The following is a 17,073-nucleotide window of genomic DNA, read 5'->3' as shown; positions in this document are numbered from 1 at the left end:
TTTTAGTCCACAGTAAATGCTGTTAGGTTTTATTACTATTAGCGTGTGAACTTCTTAGTAGCACGAGTGGCTGAGAAGGATGGCTCTTTATTGTCTGAGTACAAGATTTTAGTTCATTGCAAGACCACCAGGATCTGCAGGATTTTGCTTAGTTACTGACAGGTGGTTGTGAGAGAGCATCACTACACATTATGTTTTGGGCATCTTAAAGCTGCAGGCACTGAGGGCAAAGATGGAAGCCAAGGGTTCAAGAGCACTCCCACTCAGCTGCTTCTTGCATCTGCCCCCGTTCTGTCAATAATGTCAACCTTTTGATCCAGGTACAGTTGGAACCAGGAGCCAGGATGCCAAAGCCTTTGAAAATATGTATAACACCGGGCCTGTGACAGCCCTGTGGGAGTGACCCACCCCATCTGGAGAGCCTTGAGGTCATCCTTGGACACCAGAGAAAACTGAGTCCTCAGGCCCCACTTGGCCTCTGAGGAAAGTGGGGATGCCTCATGCTCCAGTGAGAAATGACTCAGGGCTTTCCAGAACTCCGGAGGCCATGCTGAAACTGACCCTCGGAGCCTTCTCCCCTTTGAACAGCTACCTTCCAGACTCTTCTTGATTGGCTCACAGCAGGGCAGGGTTTACTGGGGAAAGCCAGCACCAACAGTATTTCTCGAATTTACCTGTTAACTTACCTGAGTCATTTCGTGAAATAGGGAATCCTGGGCCTCATCTCGGGTCTACTGCCACGGACTCTCTAGGAGAGGGAGCTTGGAAAATTCATTTTCACAGGCACCCCAAGTAATTCTTAGGAAAGGACAAATTGGGGAAATTGGGCAAAGAATTTAATTTTTCCTATTACCTTGGCTTTTGTGGGTACGGAGTGGGGGGGTGTGGAAGATCCGTGGGCCAAGTTTATTGACACAGACTAAATGCATTAAATGTCTTTGGGGCTCTGCTGAATGAAACCTTTCCCTGCCTCTCCTCGGTTTATTATCTGGTAACATATCAAATGATAGGGCTGTTGGGGATATGGTTGGTGTGTGTTAATGGTGGTCTACTCCACTTCAGTCGGATATCATGCCTTCATGGGGCTTAGCTGAAGCAGAGCAAATACAGGAGAGAGCAGGAAACATACTTAGGTGAATTTTTATCTGAGACTTTGTTGATAGTGTGATTTTTTTATTTTACACAGTCATTAGAGAAAGAAATAATTTATAAAACTAAAAACAACCAAGTGATTCTTGGTCATAAAAAGCCACCATGGTTATCTAAACTGTGATAAGAGAGTAGGATTTCCAGGCGCTCTCTTGAAATGCTTGTCTTGCTTGACTGTTTCTTTTATCGTGGCATAAATCAAAGATTAATCTACAATTTTCATTGAGAAAATTTCGATGATTTCATTACTGAAGCTTTCAAAGGTGCTGTTTCTTGTTCTACACTTAAATTAGAGAATTTGGTGTTTTTTCCAGTTAAGTATATTATAATAGGGATGGGGGGTTTTGTTCTATTTTAGCATCATGCTTACGTATCAGTTGCGGGAAGATACTTCAGAGCAGAGAAATCTTATTATAAATGGACTAATCAGATGCTCTTTTTTGGTATTATTGGCTTAGGGTCATGATTGTGCCACCTCAGTGACTCTTAGTAGATAGGATGTGAATTAACATTTATGGCCTAATAAGCAGGAAAGGATAGATCTGCTAACTAGGTACATGGATACAGGTCGTTGAAAAGGTCTTTACTGACCCCACTCACACAGTGTGATCTTGTAAGGTCCAAAGTGTTAAGCAAAGACCTCAGCTGGATGTTGCAGATGGTTGGGGAGCCTGAGTTTTTGCCCCGTATCAGGGTGATCTTATTAGTGCCCTATCTGTGTCATGGCTCAGACATTTGGTATCTGAGAAAGTTGATTAATCCAAGTGTATTTATGTTCTGTAAAGAAATTCATTCCCTTGGGGCACCTGGGTGGCTCATTCGGTTAAGTATCTGCCTTCAGCTCAGGTCATGATCTCAGCCCAATGCAGGGCTCGATCCCAGGACCCTGAGATCATGACCTGAGTCGAAGGCACATGCTTAACTGACTGAGCCACCCAGGTGCCCTGAAAAAGAGCTTTCTATTTAAAAAGTTTCACAGCAGTCTTCATTCTCCAGAGGGTAGATCTAAGTCAGATTCCGGCCCAGCCCTAGATCCCACCCAAGGGGGGAAATTCCTAGGAGAAATTCAGATAGAAATCCTACCCTCTTGTATTTATAGTCTGGTGAATATGTACCAGTTCACTTCTAACCTTTCCCCTCCCTCAACCCTTTTCTTCTTTTCTCTGTGGTTCTTGGTATTTGTCTTGATAAACCAGAGTATTTAGGTTCCTGTTTTTTTCCTAACATATTATTACAGAAAATTTCAAACATACAGAAAAGTTGGAAGAAATTGTATAGTGGATATCCACATCGCACTACCTAGGTTCTTCAGCACTTTGCTGTGTTCGCATTTTCATGTTTATCCATCCCTCTATCCTTCCTTCATTCCCTCTCATTTTTTAAATGCTTCTCAAGGAAAGTTGCAGTTGGTACATTCGAACATGAATTGCAATATTTATTTAAGGTGCTCTGTCTTTAAACTCTTGAGGTAAGCCTTATAGAGGAGTTGGAAAAATACTAGAGCTTTCTCTTACACCTTTTCTTAGCCTCCCTTACATGAACGTCCTATACGGCCATAGGGCAGTTACCAAAAATAAGAAATCAATATTGTTAACATACAGTTATAGCTAAACTACAGATGTTTGGATTTCACCAGTTTTTCCACTGATGTCCTTTTTTAATTCCAGAATCAAATCCCGGGCCCCACTTTGCATTTAGTTGTCTAACCTCGTAAAGCCTCCACCAGTTCATCAGTCTTTCTCTGTCTTCGTGACCTTGACACTTTTGAAGAATACTGGCCAATTACTTTTTTAGAATATCTCTCAGTATGGGTTTGTGTGGTATTTTCTCCTGATTGGGTTGAGGTTATGCACTGTCAGCAAAGCAGCGCTGACAGAGGCGAGGGCCCTTCTCAGGTATCGTATCAGGGGCACATGAGGTCGGTACATATTATTACTAGCCACGTTGGCCATGATCACTTGGTTAGGATGGTTATCTGCTAGTAATAAATTTGTCTCACTGATTTTAGCATCCATCTGTGTATTTTGCCTGCAGGAATTATTACTGTGGTATTCCATACCAGTGATTTTCTGTTTTCTCATTCTTTCTGTATGGAATTAACTCACATCATTATACTTATTGTTTTATTTTTTAACATATATTTGTGTTAGTATAGACTCATGGGTATTTATTTTATTCTTTGGGTTGAATTTCTTACTGTTATTTTTTTGTTGTTCCTCAGATTATTCCAACTTGGGAACCATTTGGAGCTCTTTCACAATTGAACCTTGCTCTTTTAATGCAACCCCCTCCTCCCAAAAAAGCACTTTTTTTCTTTTGGGCACCACAAAGTGATCCAGACTTGTTCTTTTTCCTGCAGCAGCTCTGGAATCAACCACTTCTCCAAGGAGCCCTGGTTAGTTTTTATTAGAGACTAGTACTCAGGAAACAAGATCCGGGTGCTAGGTATGCTCGTTGCTACTGAGGCGTCATTGCCTCTAATCCCTCCCTGGATAGAGTTAGGAAAACTTTGCATGAATACCAACCCATGCGCACATACACACATGTAAGGATTATTTCTGTATCTGTCTATCAAAAACTGTGAGTTTATGCTCATACCTCTTGACTCCAAGCCAGCATCAAAGGGCTCATTATAACTTTTCCCACTCCTTATTTGTACCTTCTTTCTCCTGACAACGAGCAACCTGGCTGTCATTGTCCATAATACCCTTATGTATTCGTTGAACCCTCCTGTACATATCCAGTAGTTTCACAGTTGCTATACCATATACCCCTGTGAAAAGCAGATCCACAGAGTACAGCGTGTACAGTTCATTTTGTGTTTAGCCTGAGCATATCCAGTCAAAACACTGTTTTTCTACTTAGCTCGGCCCCTTTTTCACCACTCTCTCAGTATGGTTATGTCATGCTTTTGTAATGCAGTTAGGTTAATTTTGTCCAGTTCTGCATTTCATCCCCTCACTCCCCAATTCTGATTGATTTAAAAAAAATTTGTACCTAGTAGGGGCACCTAGGTGGCTCAGTCTTAAGCGTCTGCCTTCGGCTCAGGTCATGATCCCAGGGTCCTGGGATCGAGCCCCGCATTGGGCTTCCTGCTCAGCGGGAAGCCTGCTTCTGCCTCTCCCACTCCCCCTGTTTGTGTTCCTGCTCTCGCTGTCCCTCTCTCTGTCAAATAAATAAAATCTTTAAAAACAACAAAAAAAGAAGACCGATTAAAAAAAAAATTTGTATCTAGTAAAGTTCATTCTATTCTGCGCATTGTAAGGTGTGTAGCAGCCTCCCTGGCTTCTACCCACTAGGTGGGAAGCACCCCCCTGCCCCAGGTGTGACAGTGAAAAATACCTCCAAACGATGGCATATTGGCAAACTACCTTCAGTTGAGAACCAGAGATATGGTTCTCACAGTTTTATTTATCTAATTTTAGCAGAGAGATGGAAACTATAAGCAAAAATCAAATAGGAAAGCCTAGCTGGTCTTCTTTGTTTGTCTACTATTTTCATTAGAGGCGCTGACATACTCATCATAGTACCTTAAGTGCCCTATCAGATAGTTCCAACATCTCTGCCATATCTGTGTCGGTTTTATTGATTACTTTGTGCCTTGACATAGTAAACTGGATATACCATTTTTTCTTGCTTTTTATATATTTTAGACTTCTTTGTTGAAATCTGGACATCTTATGTAGGGCAGTAGATTGGTTTTATGCCTTGACATGGGCACCTCTTTCCGGTAGGTGTTTAGTGTGGGAATTTGAGTTGATCTGTTCGGGAGCTGGGCTGGGTTTGAGTTTTGTTAAGTTGCTGTGGTGTCCTTAGTGCACACCAGGCTTCCAACTGCTCTGCTGATCCTTGTGTTTAGAGGGCTGGTGTTTGGGAGGAGTTTCCTCAGTGTCTGCTCCACATTCAGCTCTCGGCTGCCTTTACATATTGCGTCTCAGGGAGTGCCGGTCTCACACTCTTGTGACTCTTTCAGCTGAGATTGCTCATTTGTTCATTTGTTGAGAACATATATATATTTTATAATGTTGAGCATATCTGTAATAACTGCTTTAAATTTTACTAATTCCAACATGGGTTATCTTTGGGTAGGTTTCCATTTCTTTTGAGTACGGGTCACTTTTTTCTCTCTCTTTGTATGTCTAGTAATTTTGAATTATATTCTGGCTGGTGTGAATCACACGTTGTAGAGATTATTTTCTGTTTTGTTCCTCTGCAGAAACTTGTTTTTTGATAGCATAGCAGTTACCTTGGCTCATCTCAAACTCCATCTAACCTCTTTTCCTTCAGTTGAAATCCCTGTTCAGTTATTTTGTCCTTAATTTCAACTCCTTGGAATGTCCTTAATTTCAACTCCTTGGAATCTGAGTGCTTGTGGTTTTCAGAGGTCAGTGAGAGATTTGGGCAGAGTCCATATATAGAATTTGTGATTCGTTCTGGTATTTCCCCCTTTTCAGCAGCTTTGGTTGTCCTGAGATCTGTCCTCTGCTTCTTCAGGGCAGTAAGGCTGTGTGTTCTACCAGCTGTCCTGTATGGCCTCACCTGGGGCCTGCACTCGTGCCTGTAGCCATAAACTGGGAAACTCGCCCCACGCTCTTTCATTCTTCCACTCGTTTACTCCTTTCATTTTCTGCCTGCTTTTGGATTCTCTTCAGAAGAGTGCCTTTAAGTCGTTGATTTTCTTTCTTTCTTTTTTTTTTTTTTTCTCCAGATTTTATACTCGTTTTTGGCAGGAGCATCAGTCCGTTTGGAACTACTCTCTGAACAGAAGTTGGCTATTTAGGCTCCTATTTTAAAACCCACTATTCTGCCTGTAAATTTGTTTTGGGAAACAATAAAGGGACAACTGCCTGTACCTGTTTATTTCTGTGATTTCTAAAATAAGAGAGAATTAAGTAGCAGACCTAGTATGCTCCTGTTATCGTTGCCTGTCTGTTGGACGTGAATAGAACATCTCTGTGTAGGTTTATCCCTTCCCCTGAGCCCTGGATCTCACCCCCTCCCCTTAGCTGTCACAGATGCTGTTAGCCTCAGATCTTCAGTTTTACCCTGTCTGCTGGCTCTCTTCCATTGTCATTTAAAAATGCTCACATCTTGGCTCCGTGGGTTAAGTGCCTTCATTGGCTCTGCATTGCCAGCAGGGTACAGTCCAAACTCCTTAATTTGGCCTGCATCACCTGCATGCTTCCCCTTGCCTGTTCTGGCCCTCCCAGCCTGCCTTTGCCCTCTTATCTGCTCTTTTCCCCATCCTCTGAACGTCGCTGCCCTGGAGTTGTTCTGGTGTGTGCTGAGCACTCAGCTGGGAATACTATCTCCCCTCCAGCCTCTCCTTTGCCTGTGTAAAAGCTATTAATTACCCTTCTCATCTGAACTGAGATGTCATTTCCTAAGGAGGCTTTTCCGGACCTCCCCTCAAGAGCAGGTCACATCCCCTCTTGTGTTCCCAGAGCCCCATGTACTTTTTCTTTCCTAGCATCTCTCACTTGTAATGATTTTCTTTTTTTAATATCTGGCTTCTGTTCTAGATTCTGAGTTCTGTAAGGGTAAGTTTCTTGCCTCCTTTGTTCCTTTCTCTAACCTTCTCACCAAGCCCAGTGCCTAGCAAATAGTGGACATCCAAATGATTTTTGTTTATTGAATGGATTAAAGACAAGAAAAGCTCCATATGGCAGTAGAATAGACTCTGTTACTGTAAAATATAATCTCTCCTGCTTGCCACATATGACTGTAATACACTAATCTTATTTGCTGAAGAGTGATAAACTGACAGTTTAACATGCAGACTGAACCCAGCGGCTGACAGCAGTAGTAAATGGACATGTGCTCACAATGGGACAAGAGCCTCTGAGCGAGTGTGAGTCTCACGATGAAAACACTTCATGGAATGGCAGCAGACTGTGTTGTGCCCTTTGAAGTTGACCACAAAGAATTTTGAAAAAAATAACCTTATCGAGGCCTTCAGTACAATTTTGTACACTTTCAAAAAGTAGGTGTTGGTCTGTGGTAGGGGACCACCTGCCGAATGGAGACAGCTCCTTAGACATGCAGTAAGGAAAGCCTTAACCAGGGTTGAGCAAAGGAATCAGCAGTAAATTTCGTGAACTTTGTTTCAGTTGTGTGCCGATAGTGTGCGGTGTGAAAGAGAAAGAAAGAAGGTAATTTAGAAACACTTTCCCTGTAGGGAATGACGAGGGCTTCTTGCCTTAGCCAACACGCTCCTTGTTTGGATTCATTTGTCTGTACGAGCTTTGTTTTCACTTCCTTCATTTGCTATGTTCTTTGGGAGATTAAGATTTTAGGGAAATGACTAGTTGCATAATTGTAAAATGGAAATTTTGATTAAGTTAAAAATGTTGATTTCTGTTTCCTACTATTTCCGTGTTCTACTAACTTTGTTTTGTCTGTCAGACTTCGTGCATAATATGCTCTTCCTGTGAGGGTGAGCCACCTGCTGACAGGGTTCAGAATTCTGATTGATGCTTGCTTGTGGGCTCTTTGCACACAGGTGATGTTTGTTCAGGTTTGGAGAGATGTAGTGACTAGGCTATGTAAGTCCTATCTTCATTAAGAAAGTAAGTACATCCTTCCCAAAGTTGTGTGTAGTTACAGCATTTGGTAACCAAATGGTCTTCATACACTTAGAAAATGGATTCTGGAATAATAGGTGCGCTATCTTTGAAAGATGTCATGCCATACGTTTGACATCATGGTATTCTGAGAGGAACTATTTTTTAAATTGTCAGTTCTTAAAAAGAAGTGGTGAATGATCTGTTAAAATATGTTTGCTGTGGGGCCATTCTTGGATAGTGAGGCTAGTAGTCTTCAGTAGGTTTAAGAGGTGGTGTTTTCCCTCATGCTGATCACGCATCTTTAGCACGTGGCAACCTGGCAGAACACATCTAGTCTGTCCGTCCTGGTGCTTGTCGTCCTGGCCTCATGACAGCCTTGTCAGGCTTATAGCCTGAGGGAAGAAGCGTGCTGGTCTATTTGGGGCTGCCATTCTGGGGGTGGGAGGGGGGGCACGGGCAGGTCCTGAGGAAGTGATGTTGAGGCTAGATGAGAAGGATGATGAAGGTAGCCAGGCTACAGTGGGAATGGAGGAGGAGAACAGGAGGCGGGGGAGCGGCTTGTGCCAATGTTTGAGGAACTCCAGAAACTTCCAAGGCAGCTCGAGTCTAGAGAGCAAGGGAGGGGTGGCATAGGGCGCGGCTGCAAGCTGGGCAGTAGAGGCAGTACCTGTGTGCTTCCTTCCCAAACTCTCAGAAAGGTCTGGTGCTTCCTTGTTGCTCTCAGACTGAAGTCCCCATACCAGGTAATGAAGGCTCTTGTCGGTCAGCCTCATCTTCCCTTCAAGGCCCCTTTTCCTGCCTCCCTCTCTGATTTCCGTATGCCCTGTGTTGAGGCCACACTGGAATTTTATTGTTTTGTAACTCAAATGTCCTTATACCTTTGTTCTCGTTGTTTCTGGCCAAGATACTGTCCCCACTTCTCTACTAGTAAAGCCCAGCTTAACGTCATTATGTTGTTGAAGACCTCCCTGCTGCCTGAAATCAAAGTGAATGGCTTCTCACTCTGCAGTTTGATAATACTTTGTCATTCTTATTCTAATTGTCCAGTCTTTGTTTTTTTATTTTATTATGTTTTGTTAATCACCATACATTACCTCATTAGTTTTTGATGATTCATTGCGTATAACACCCACTGCTCCATTCTGTACGTGCCCTCCTTAATACCCATCACCAGGCTAACCATCCCCCCACCCCCCTCCCCTCTAGAACCCCCAGTTTGTTTCTCAGAGTTCATAGTCTCTCATGGTTCGTCTCCCCCTCGGATTTCCCCCACTTCATTTTTCCCTTACACAATTTACAGCGCTCACCATAGCACATACCCTCCCCAATGTCTATCACCCAGCCACCCCATCCCTCCCATGCCCCACCACTCCAGCAACCCTCAGTTAGTTCCCTGAGATTAAGAATTCCTCATATCAGTGAGGTCCTATGATACATGTCTTTCTCTGATTGACTTATTTCGCTTTGTCTCTGGTGTGTATGTATGGCTTCCCCACTATCGGTAGGAACATAAGGGCAAGGCTTTGATTTAGTTTGTACTTTTAGACCGACATAGAGGGTCTTTGAAGTTTGGTTGAATTATGTCAGAGAGGTAAGTAGCAGTTGGTGATTTAGAAGCATTCATCTGTGTCAAATCTCATCCCTAGAAATCAAACATTGAATGAAATGTTTTCCCACGGTCCTTGTGTATGGAAGCTTTTTTGTACGTGGGCTCCATGGGGAATTGTTAGAGTGCCCCAGATTGAGAAAGAAGGATGAGCTTGCGGTGGGGAGAGGAGGAGAGCTTACCTTCCTGCTACCTTTGTGACTTCAAGTTCAGTGTCTGATGTCTTTATTTTGACCCTTCCCATTTTGTGCAGAGCATCTATTAAGAACATCTTCAACCAGCCGACCCGCTTCTCTGCCGAGAGTACCTGCCATGGAAAGTGCCAAGACCATCTCAGGTGATGACTTTTTATCTAGAATTTCCTTTAGAAAGACTCTTCCAGAAGTTTTAGTAGTGGTACTGAATGCTTTATTTAACTTTTCTTGCCTCTTTAGCTCTTGAGTTGATTCTTTTTCTTTTTCTTTTTAAAGATTTATTTTTATTTCAGAGAGAGAATGCGTGGAGGGGGCGGAGAGAGAAACTCAAGCAGACTACCCACTGAGCCGGGAGTGGGGCTTCATCTCACGACCATGAGATCATGACTTGAGCTGAAATCAAGAGTCGGATGCTTAACCGACTGAGCCACCCAGGGGCCCCTTGAGTTGATTATTTTTCACTCTGAATTTCCCCTGTTGTATCTTCCAGATTCTATAGAAATCACATTTCATGGCTGTGATTTTAAAATAAAACAGGGACACCTGGGTGGCTCAGTCGGTTAAGCGTCTGCTTTAGGCTCAGGTCATGATCCCAGAGTCCTGGGATCGAGCCCCATGTTGGGCTCCCTGCTCAGTGGGGAGACTGCTTTTCCCTCTCCCTTTGCAGCTCCCCCTGCTTGTGTCCTCTCTCTCTCTCTCTCTCTTCAATAAATAAAATCTTTAAAATAAAATAAAACAAAAAACCCTCAAAACTAGATCATTTATTTAACAAGTATTTAGGAAGGGCCTAGAGTGGGTTAGATGTTGTGCCAAAAATATAGCTTGATATTAAAGTCAGTGTAGTTGTGAAAGATTAGGATATCCATCCCAAGGTATGTCGTGACTGTTATTTTGGAGCACACCAAAAATTCTCCAGAAGCCAGATTTTTCCAGTATGCTAAAGCCATCCTACAATGTGAATTTGACAGGCTCCCCTTGTCTCCTAGGGTTAACTCCATTTTATCAACTGCTCACATTATTTTCTCTTTGTGGCCTTTATTTACCCTTTATAACTCAACTAGAAATTGGACCAGGAAAGGAGAAATTCCTATAACTCTACCTCATACAGTTAACCTTCCACTTGTACAGGGATTTAAGTTAGTACAGTTTTTAGACATCATAGCCGGGTCTTTATATTAGTGGGAAGTCCAGCCAAAATTACCATCCCAAAGCCCAGGTTCCAAAGCCTTTTCTTCTCACAGAGTCCTTCTGATTCTTTCTCAGTTTCCTGTATTTTATATAAAATGATGAAAGGTGTTCTCAGCCAGTTTTCTAGCACACCACTTAAACTGCTGATTTAAGGCATACGAAGATCTGACATTGAAAGAAAAATCAAGAATAATTATAAAATTATGTCAGAAATATGTATAAATACATCATTCTAATAAGATCATGTAATAGGAGAAAGGATCCCTCTCCTCTGGATCTTTACAGACATCACTTTACTAATGCCGAGTTATGTTCTGCTTGTGTCTATCCTAAAATCATCAAGAACATTTTAGTCAATAAGAGGGGGGGCCAGTTAGTCATCAGGGAAGAATTACTGATGTACTGCATTGATTACAGCCAGCTCGGGGCGCCTGCACATCCAGCATCTTCTGATGTGAGAGAGCGTGTGTCTGAGGTCAGGAGCTTTGGCTCCCATTTCCTTTCCCTCTGCATTTAGCCCAGGGCCACGAGCACCTGTGCCTAGTCAGCGCCTCCTTGCTAGAAAGTGGCTTTTGTTGTGGCTCTGTTACCAACGGCTGAAGCACGGGCTACTTCCACTTAGCAGTTCTCAGAACCTTCTGTAGTTTTGATAAGGTGTGATGTTTTACTGTGCTAGCCTTTCAAAATAGAACTTTCCTGAACTTGTTTCTCAGTAGTTGACTTGACACCTTTTGGTTTTCTGTTTGTCTCACTGGTTCATGTTTTTATTTATTTAGTTAGTTTTAAAGCTTTTATTTATTTATTCATGAGAGACAGAAGGGGGGAGAGAGAGAGAGAGAGAGAGAGAGAGAGAAGCGGAAGGAGAAGCAGGCTCCCAAGGAGCAGGGAGGCCGATGTGGGACTCGATCCCAGGACCCTGGGATCATGACCTGAGCCGAAGGCAGATGCTTAACCATCTGAGCCACCCAGGTGCCCTGGTTCATGTTGTTAGAAACATGGCCTGATCCAGAATTAAGTGTGGCCCTGTAATGAGGTATCTTTCCTTTCTTTCCTTTTAATGGTATCTTGGCTAAGTTTAGAAGGGTTATGTTTATTTTAGTTGAGAGTGAATAGTTGCCAAGTATTGCTTTAATTAGCCTTTGGTTTTCATTGTATTTGTGATTAAACGAACATTTCTGGAATACTCAACTATATGCTGGGTAGGTTCTGTGAGTGTTAATGGGGATGGATAAGACACGCTCCTACCTTCAGGGAATGTGGGGTTCAGTGCATATCTCAGCTGCTGTACCTTTTTTACAGTTTTCTTAGTGAAAGAAATAAACCCTTTCAAGTTACCAGTATGATAAAGAAAATGTTAGTTTTTCCTCATATATGGTAATTTCTGCTCTTTTTGGAACCTTTTGAAGAAAATAACTCAAAAGTGTTTTATAAAAGTAAATGTTTTTCTAGATTTCTATAAAATGCATAATGACTATTTCTCACAACCAGTGTCTCGACGAAGTAGTGAAGAGATGAAACGAGACATCTCTGCACCTGAGGGAGCGTCGCCGGCCTCCCTTATGGCTATGGGAACCACGTCTCCACAGCTTTCCCTGTCCTCCTCTCCTACGGCTTCTGTTACCCCCACCACCCGAAGTCGGATAAGGTAGAGAACAATTAATACTGATACATTTCATGCATACTTCTCGGGCCTTTGGAGATTGGTGATCAGGTTGTAAAATAATGGGAGTCGAGCGCTGATTTTTTTTTCTTTGTGTCTTATTAAATGTTTTCTCATCTCTTCTATGCCCAGAATTGGGTAAGATGGTATAATAAAAAGAAAGACAATGTAAAAGAGATGGTTCTTCTCCTCAAAAGTAAGCGTTGTAGAATCAGAATATTGGGCTTGTGTGGAGGGTTAGGGAAGGCTTCCGAGAGGAGCAGTGTCTGGGTGGGGAGGGCGGGCTGGTATCTTTGGCAAGGTCAGTGACAGTGAGCCAACGTATAGAAGGGTGAGTAACTGAGGGTTGGGATGCTGTGGGTAGGTGGTACTGCGCATGCACAGAGGATGGGTACAGAAGGCCAGAGGAAGGTGTGGACCTACCACATCCAGGGGCTGTGAAGGAAAAGATTGACAGTAGGGTGTGGCTAGACATGGAACCTCTTTATAGTCCAATTGAGTCACTTGGATGTGGTAGTAGCTATAAAGTGGGGTAAGTAAATCAATGTGAGAAGGTGATTCAGGGATTCTTCTGTTGTGGACAAAAGTCGGGGAACACAACTAAAATGACATTATGATGTTTCTGGGACAAAGATACCAAGCCTGGATCAGGATGATAGCAGTGGAAATGGTGAAGGGAGGTTGGGACTCTGGAGGCTTTTCAAAGGGAAAGGTGATTGATTCTGGCAACAGATTTCTAGAAGAGGAATGAAAGAAGGAGAGCTACCAAAGGGGACTCTAATTGTTGTAGATTGGAAGCTGAGAACATGATGCCACACTGATCACTGATAAACAATACCTGAAAATGGAATAGTATATTTTATTCATATTTCTCCTATGTAAGAAGCCACTTGGGACTAAGAAGTAGTTGTCATTTAGAGGAAAAACAACAGATGTCAGAAATGAAGCATACATTGTTATAGGGATATTGAGGTTATTCAGAAGAGATGAAGGAGGGATAGGAGTGGGTTTCAGAACTTTAGCTTTATATTGACATATGACGTATGAGGATAAAACGGAATAGTTGGCCTGTCAAACTCAAATCATATACTTGTGTTTAAAGCCCTGCCTCTAGGGGCCCAACCCCTTAGAATAGTGGTCCCGTAAACAGTGCACCATCAGAGCAAGTAGGGGTGCGGTGATGAGGGTAGCTCTTGGCTCTGCCCAAGCCGATGCAGGGAGAGCACTGTCCATGCTTGTCTCCGTCTTGGGTGGTAGGCTGCCTGCAGTGTGCCTGTGGGAAGGGCACCCACTCTTCCTGGCTTCCCTACTTAGAAGCTGTGATTTTCAACAAGGCATCTCCTGGAAAGTGTCTTCATCTTTCTTCTTTTTTTTTTTTTAATTAAGATTTTATTTATTTATTTGGCAGAGAGATGGCAAGAGAGGGAACACAAGCAGGGGGAGTGGGAGAGGGAGAAGCAGGCTTCCCGCCGAGCAGGGAGCCCAGTGCGGGGCTCGATCCCAGGACCCTGGGATCATGACCTGAGCCGAAGGCAGGCGCTCAACGACTGAGCCACCCAGGGGCCCCAAAAGTGTCTTCATCTTACAATGAAGAAGTTATGAGAGATGACCCCGCAGCTTTGGAAGGATCTTTTTTTCTTTTTTGCAGCTTCCCATTGTAGTCCATAGAATTACTCTTCTTTGATGCTTTTTAAGCTGTTTCTGTAAACAAACAGACCTGGTGTGAGCCAGAATAAACCCCTTGCAGTGATTATAGTAGCTGTAGTTTGAGCACGATGGAGATTTATTTATTTATTTATTTTGTGTTCATTCACATATCTTAACTTTATCTTCATTCTCTTTTCCTGTGCTCGGTGGTATTATAACAAACTTCTTTGAACTTTTTAAGCCAAAGCAGGAGTCTGGTGGGCTGGCAGGCAAGCACAGAAGTGTATTTCTTCAAGGCAGCAGTTTTAACTGCTGCTCGGAAATTTTTGTATTTTACTTCTGGTTCTAGGATAAATGAGACCGGTGCTGCTTCAGTGCACCTTTCAATTGTAAAAGCTTCAGTTCTAAATGAACTCTCTTTTATTTCCTAACTTATTTTGGAGGGTGACTACAGACAGAGTCAATGCGCTGAACAATACTAAGCCGCTTGTAACATAAGAACCTTTGGGACACTCATTGGACTAAATTTTCTGGGGTGTGGGGTAGAATCTCTGCTTTATTTATAAAGTAATCACTAAAAACTAGACCAGGCTTTCAAGGGTATGCCACTTGTGAAGGAACGGGTTATTTTAGAAGTACTCTCACTCCAGGTAGTCCTAAAGTAGTTACTAAAAGGAAGGATTTGGTCCAGGATATGTAGGGTTGTGTGCCTCCCTTGCGTCAACACCAGAGTGATCCCAAAATCTTGATTGTCTCGTCTGGAGCAGGATATTTTTTCTTCCTCCAAGGAAATTGACAGTGCCCAAAAGTACCCTACGTATATTTTTAAGAAATGAGTTATAAGTAGCCATTGTTGGATTTTCTTTTTCTTTCTTTTCTTTTCTCTTCTTTCTACATATATCTATCTTATAGTAAACTCTGAAGTTCCTCAAGTGGGCAGGGACTCTGTGTTGTTCACTACCCATTGCCCAGCACTTGCACACTGCCTGGCAAAGTGGTGTATAAGGAGGTATTGAATGAGTGAGTGAATTTACAGAAAAATCCCATTTTTCTATGCAAGATAAAATTCTAATTACCTATAGTTAATATAGAGTGTATAACATAGCAGTAAGCACATTTGAGGTGTTTTATGGATATTTGTTGCCATCTGTTGTCTTATCTGCTTCCCTCAGTTGTAAGCACCTTGAAGGTGGGAACTATGCCTTATAATCCTTCACCTTGCATAATCTTGCCCTTTGTATTTACAGTAAGTGATTTGTTTTTAAAAAAGAGGAAATGATTGAGAACGTAAAAGGTTGGATACAAAAGTGAGTAAAATAAAACTGAAGCATAAAGATTATGGAAGGGCAAAATATTGGGTGAAAGGCAGCCGTGACAGCTGTCAGGTGCTGCCAGTGTCAGGTGATTCTTCCCCCTTCCAAGCGTTCTGGAGTGCAATCCATTAATTGTGAATGCACGTTGTGCTGAATCTTTGCCAGTTTCCGTGTGGATAATAGAGTCCCTCCCTTCAGACAGCAGAAACCCCTGACAGTGATGGGTCTGTGAGGGCCCTGTAAAAATTATTAAGTAAAATCAAATGAGTGAAGACACATCTTACCATTAGATGTCTTAGTGTGTGCAATTATCCTATTCAAAAAATGCAAGCCGACACTGTTCTCTTCTTTGTGGGATTTCTGGTTTATAATGGAGCTCAAATAAAAAATATTTTAACTTTGGGTTCCTTGTTTTCACTTAGGGAAGAAAGGAAGGACCCTCTGTCAGCATTGGCGAGAGAATATGGAGGTTCAAAGAGGAATGCCTTGCTGAAGTGGTGTCAGAAGAAAACAGAAGGCTACCAGGTATTTAATCATATGGTTCCTTTGTCCCACATGAGCACTGGCCACACCAGGTGCTAGAGTGTCGTAGTTCGCTACATATCTCATATTAAGATGGGGAATCCTATGCTGAATTTTAAGAATACATTCAACACAAAGTCTATCCCAAACTTGGCTGAGTGTCACTTGGATAGCATCCGTTTTTTACCTTTCCAGAGTAGCTAATCTTTCCAGTACTTTAATTCAGCTATTCTGTAACCCTTTCTTAATTGAGTCCTGTTAACTGCCTTCATTGAGATCTCACCTGAACTAAGAGTAAATATATTTATTTAACTTCATTTTTATTTATTTATTTTTAAAGATTTTATTTATTTATTTGACAGAGACAGCGAGAGAGGAAACACAAGCGGGGGGAGTGGGAGAGGGAGAAGCAGGCTCCCCGCTGAGCAGGGAGTCCGATGCAGGGCTCGATCCCAGGACCCTGGGATCATGACCTGAGCCGAAGGCAGACGCTTAACGACTGAGCCACCCAGGCGCCCCATATCTATTTTACTTTAAATTAATATTTTCATTAATGGTTAAAATGATAAATTGTATGTTCTATGTATTTTATGTATATTTTACTGCAATAAAAAATTACTTAGCAAAAAAAAAATGACCGGGATATAAGTAGATAGAAAATCAACAAGGACATATAAGACTTGAACTTGATACTAGATACTATATATGTGTCTATATGTATATATGTGTGTGTGTATACATACATATATACATAACACACATATATATACATATAACCAGACCTACCCAACCACAGCAGAATCAAAGATTCTTCTCAGGTGCACATAGAACATTACAGGATAGGGTATATATTGGGTCCTAAAATGTCTCAATAAATTTGAACAAAGATTGAGATTAGTATCTTTTCTGACCACAGTGAAATGAAATTAGAAGTGTATAACAGAAGGAAAATTCACAACTAAGTGGAAATTAAACACAAATTCCGAATAACCAGTGAGCCAAAGAATAAATCAGAAGGGAAATTAGAAAATAAGGAGAGTGAAAGTGAAACACAACATACTGAAATTTAGAGGAGGCATTGGGAGCATCTCTCTGAGAGAAGTTTATAGCCATAAACACCTGCCTTTAAAAAGAAAAATCTCAAATCAGTAACCTGACCTTTCACTTTAAGAAAGTAGAAAAAGAAGAGTAAACTAAACCAAAGCAATCAGAAGGAAAGAAATAAAGA

General features: G+C 42.0%; 1 protein-coding gene across 2 annotated transcripts in view; it reads left to right on the top strand.

Annotated features, from left to right (window-relative positions):
• SPECC1L (sperm antigen with calponin homology and coiled-coil domains 1 like) overlaps window positions 1-17,073 on the top strand; it is a 131,123-nt gene that overhangs the window by 83,809 nt on the left and 30,241 nt on the right. For both annotated transcript variants that reach the window (XM_028094179.2, XM_028094180.2), the window contains exons 11-13: window positions 9,575-9,658; window positions 12,192-12,348; window positions 15,746-15,848. In XM_028094179.2, coding sequence (XP_027949980.1) covers window positions 9,575-9,658; window positions 12,192-12,348; window positions 15,746-15,848 — 344 coding nt within the window. The remainder of the gene's footprint in view (window positions 1-9,574; window positions 9,659-12,191; window positions 12,349-15,745; window positions 15,849-17,073) is intronic.

This window comes from Eumetopias jubatus, unplaced genomic scaffold (genome assembly GCF_037043125.1).
Source record: "Eumetopias jubatus isolate StellerSeaLion01/CBP00866 unplaced genomic scaffold, mEumJub1_p1.0 scaffold_16, whole genome shotgun sequence".
NCBI classification, from domain to species: domain Eukaryota; kingdom Metazoa; phylum Chordata; class Mammalia; order Carnivora; family Otariidae; genus Eumetopias; species Eumetopias jubatus.
Note: the sequence above shows the minus strand (reverse complement) of the source record. Positions and strands in the feature narration are given on the sequence as shown.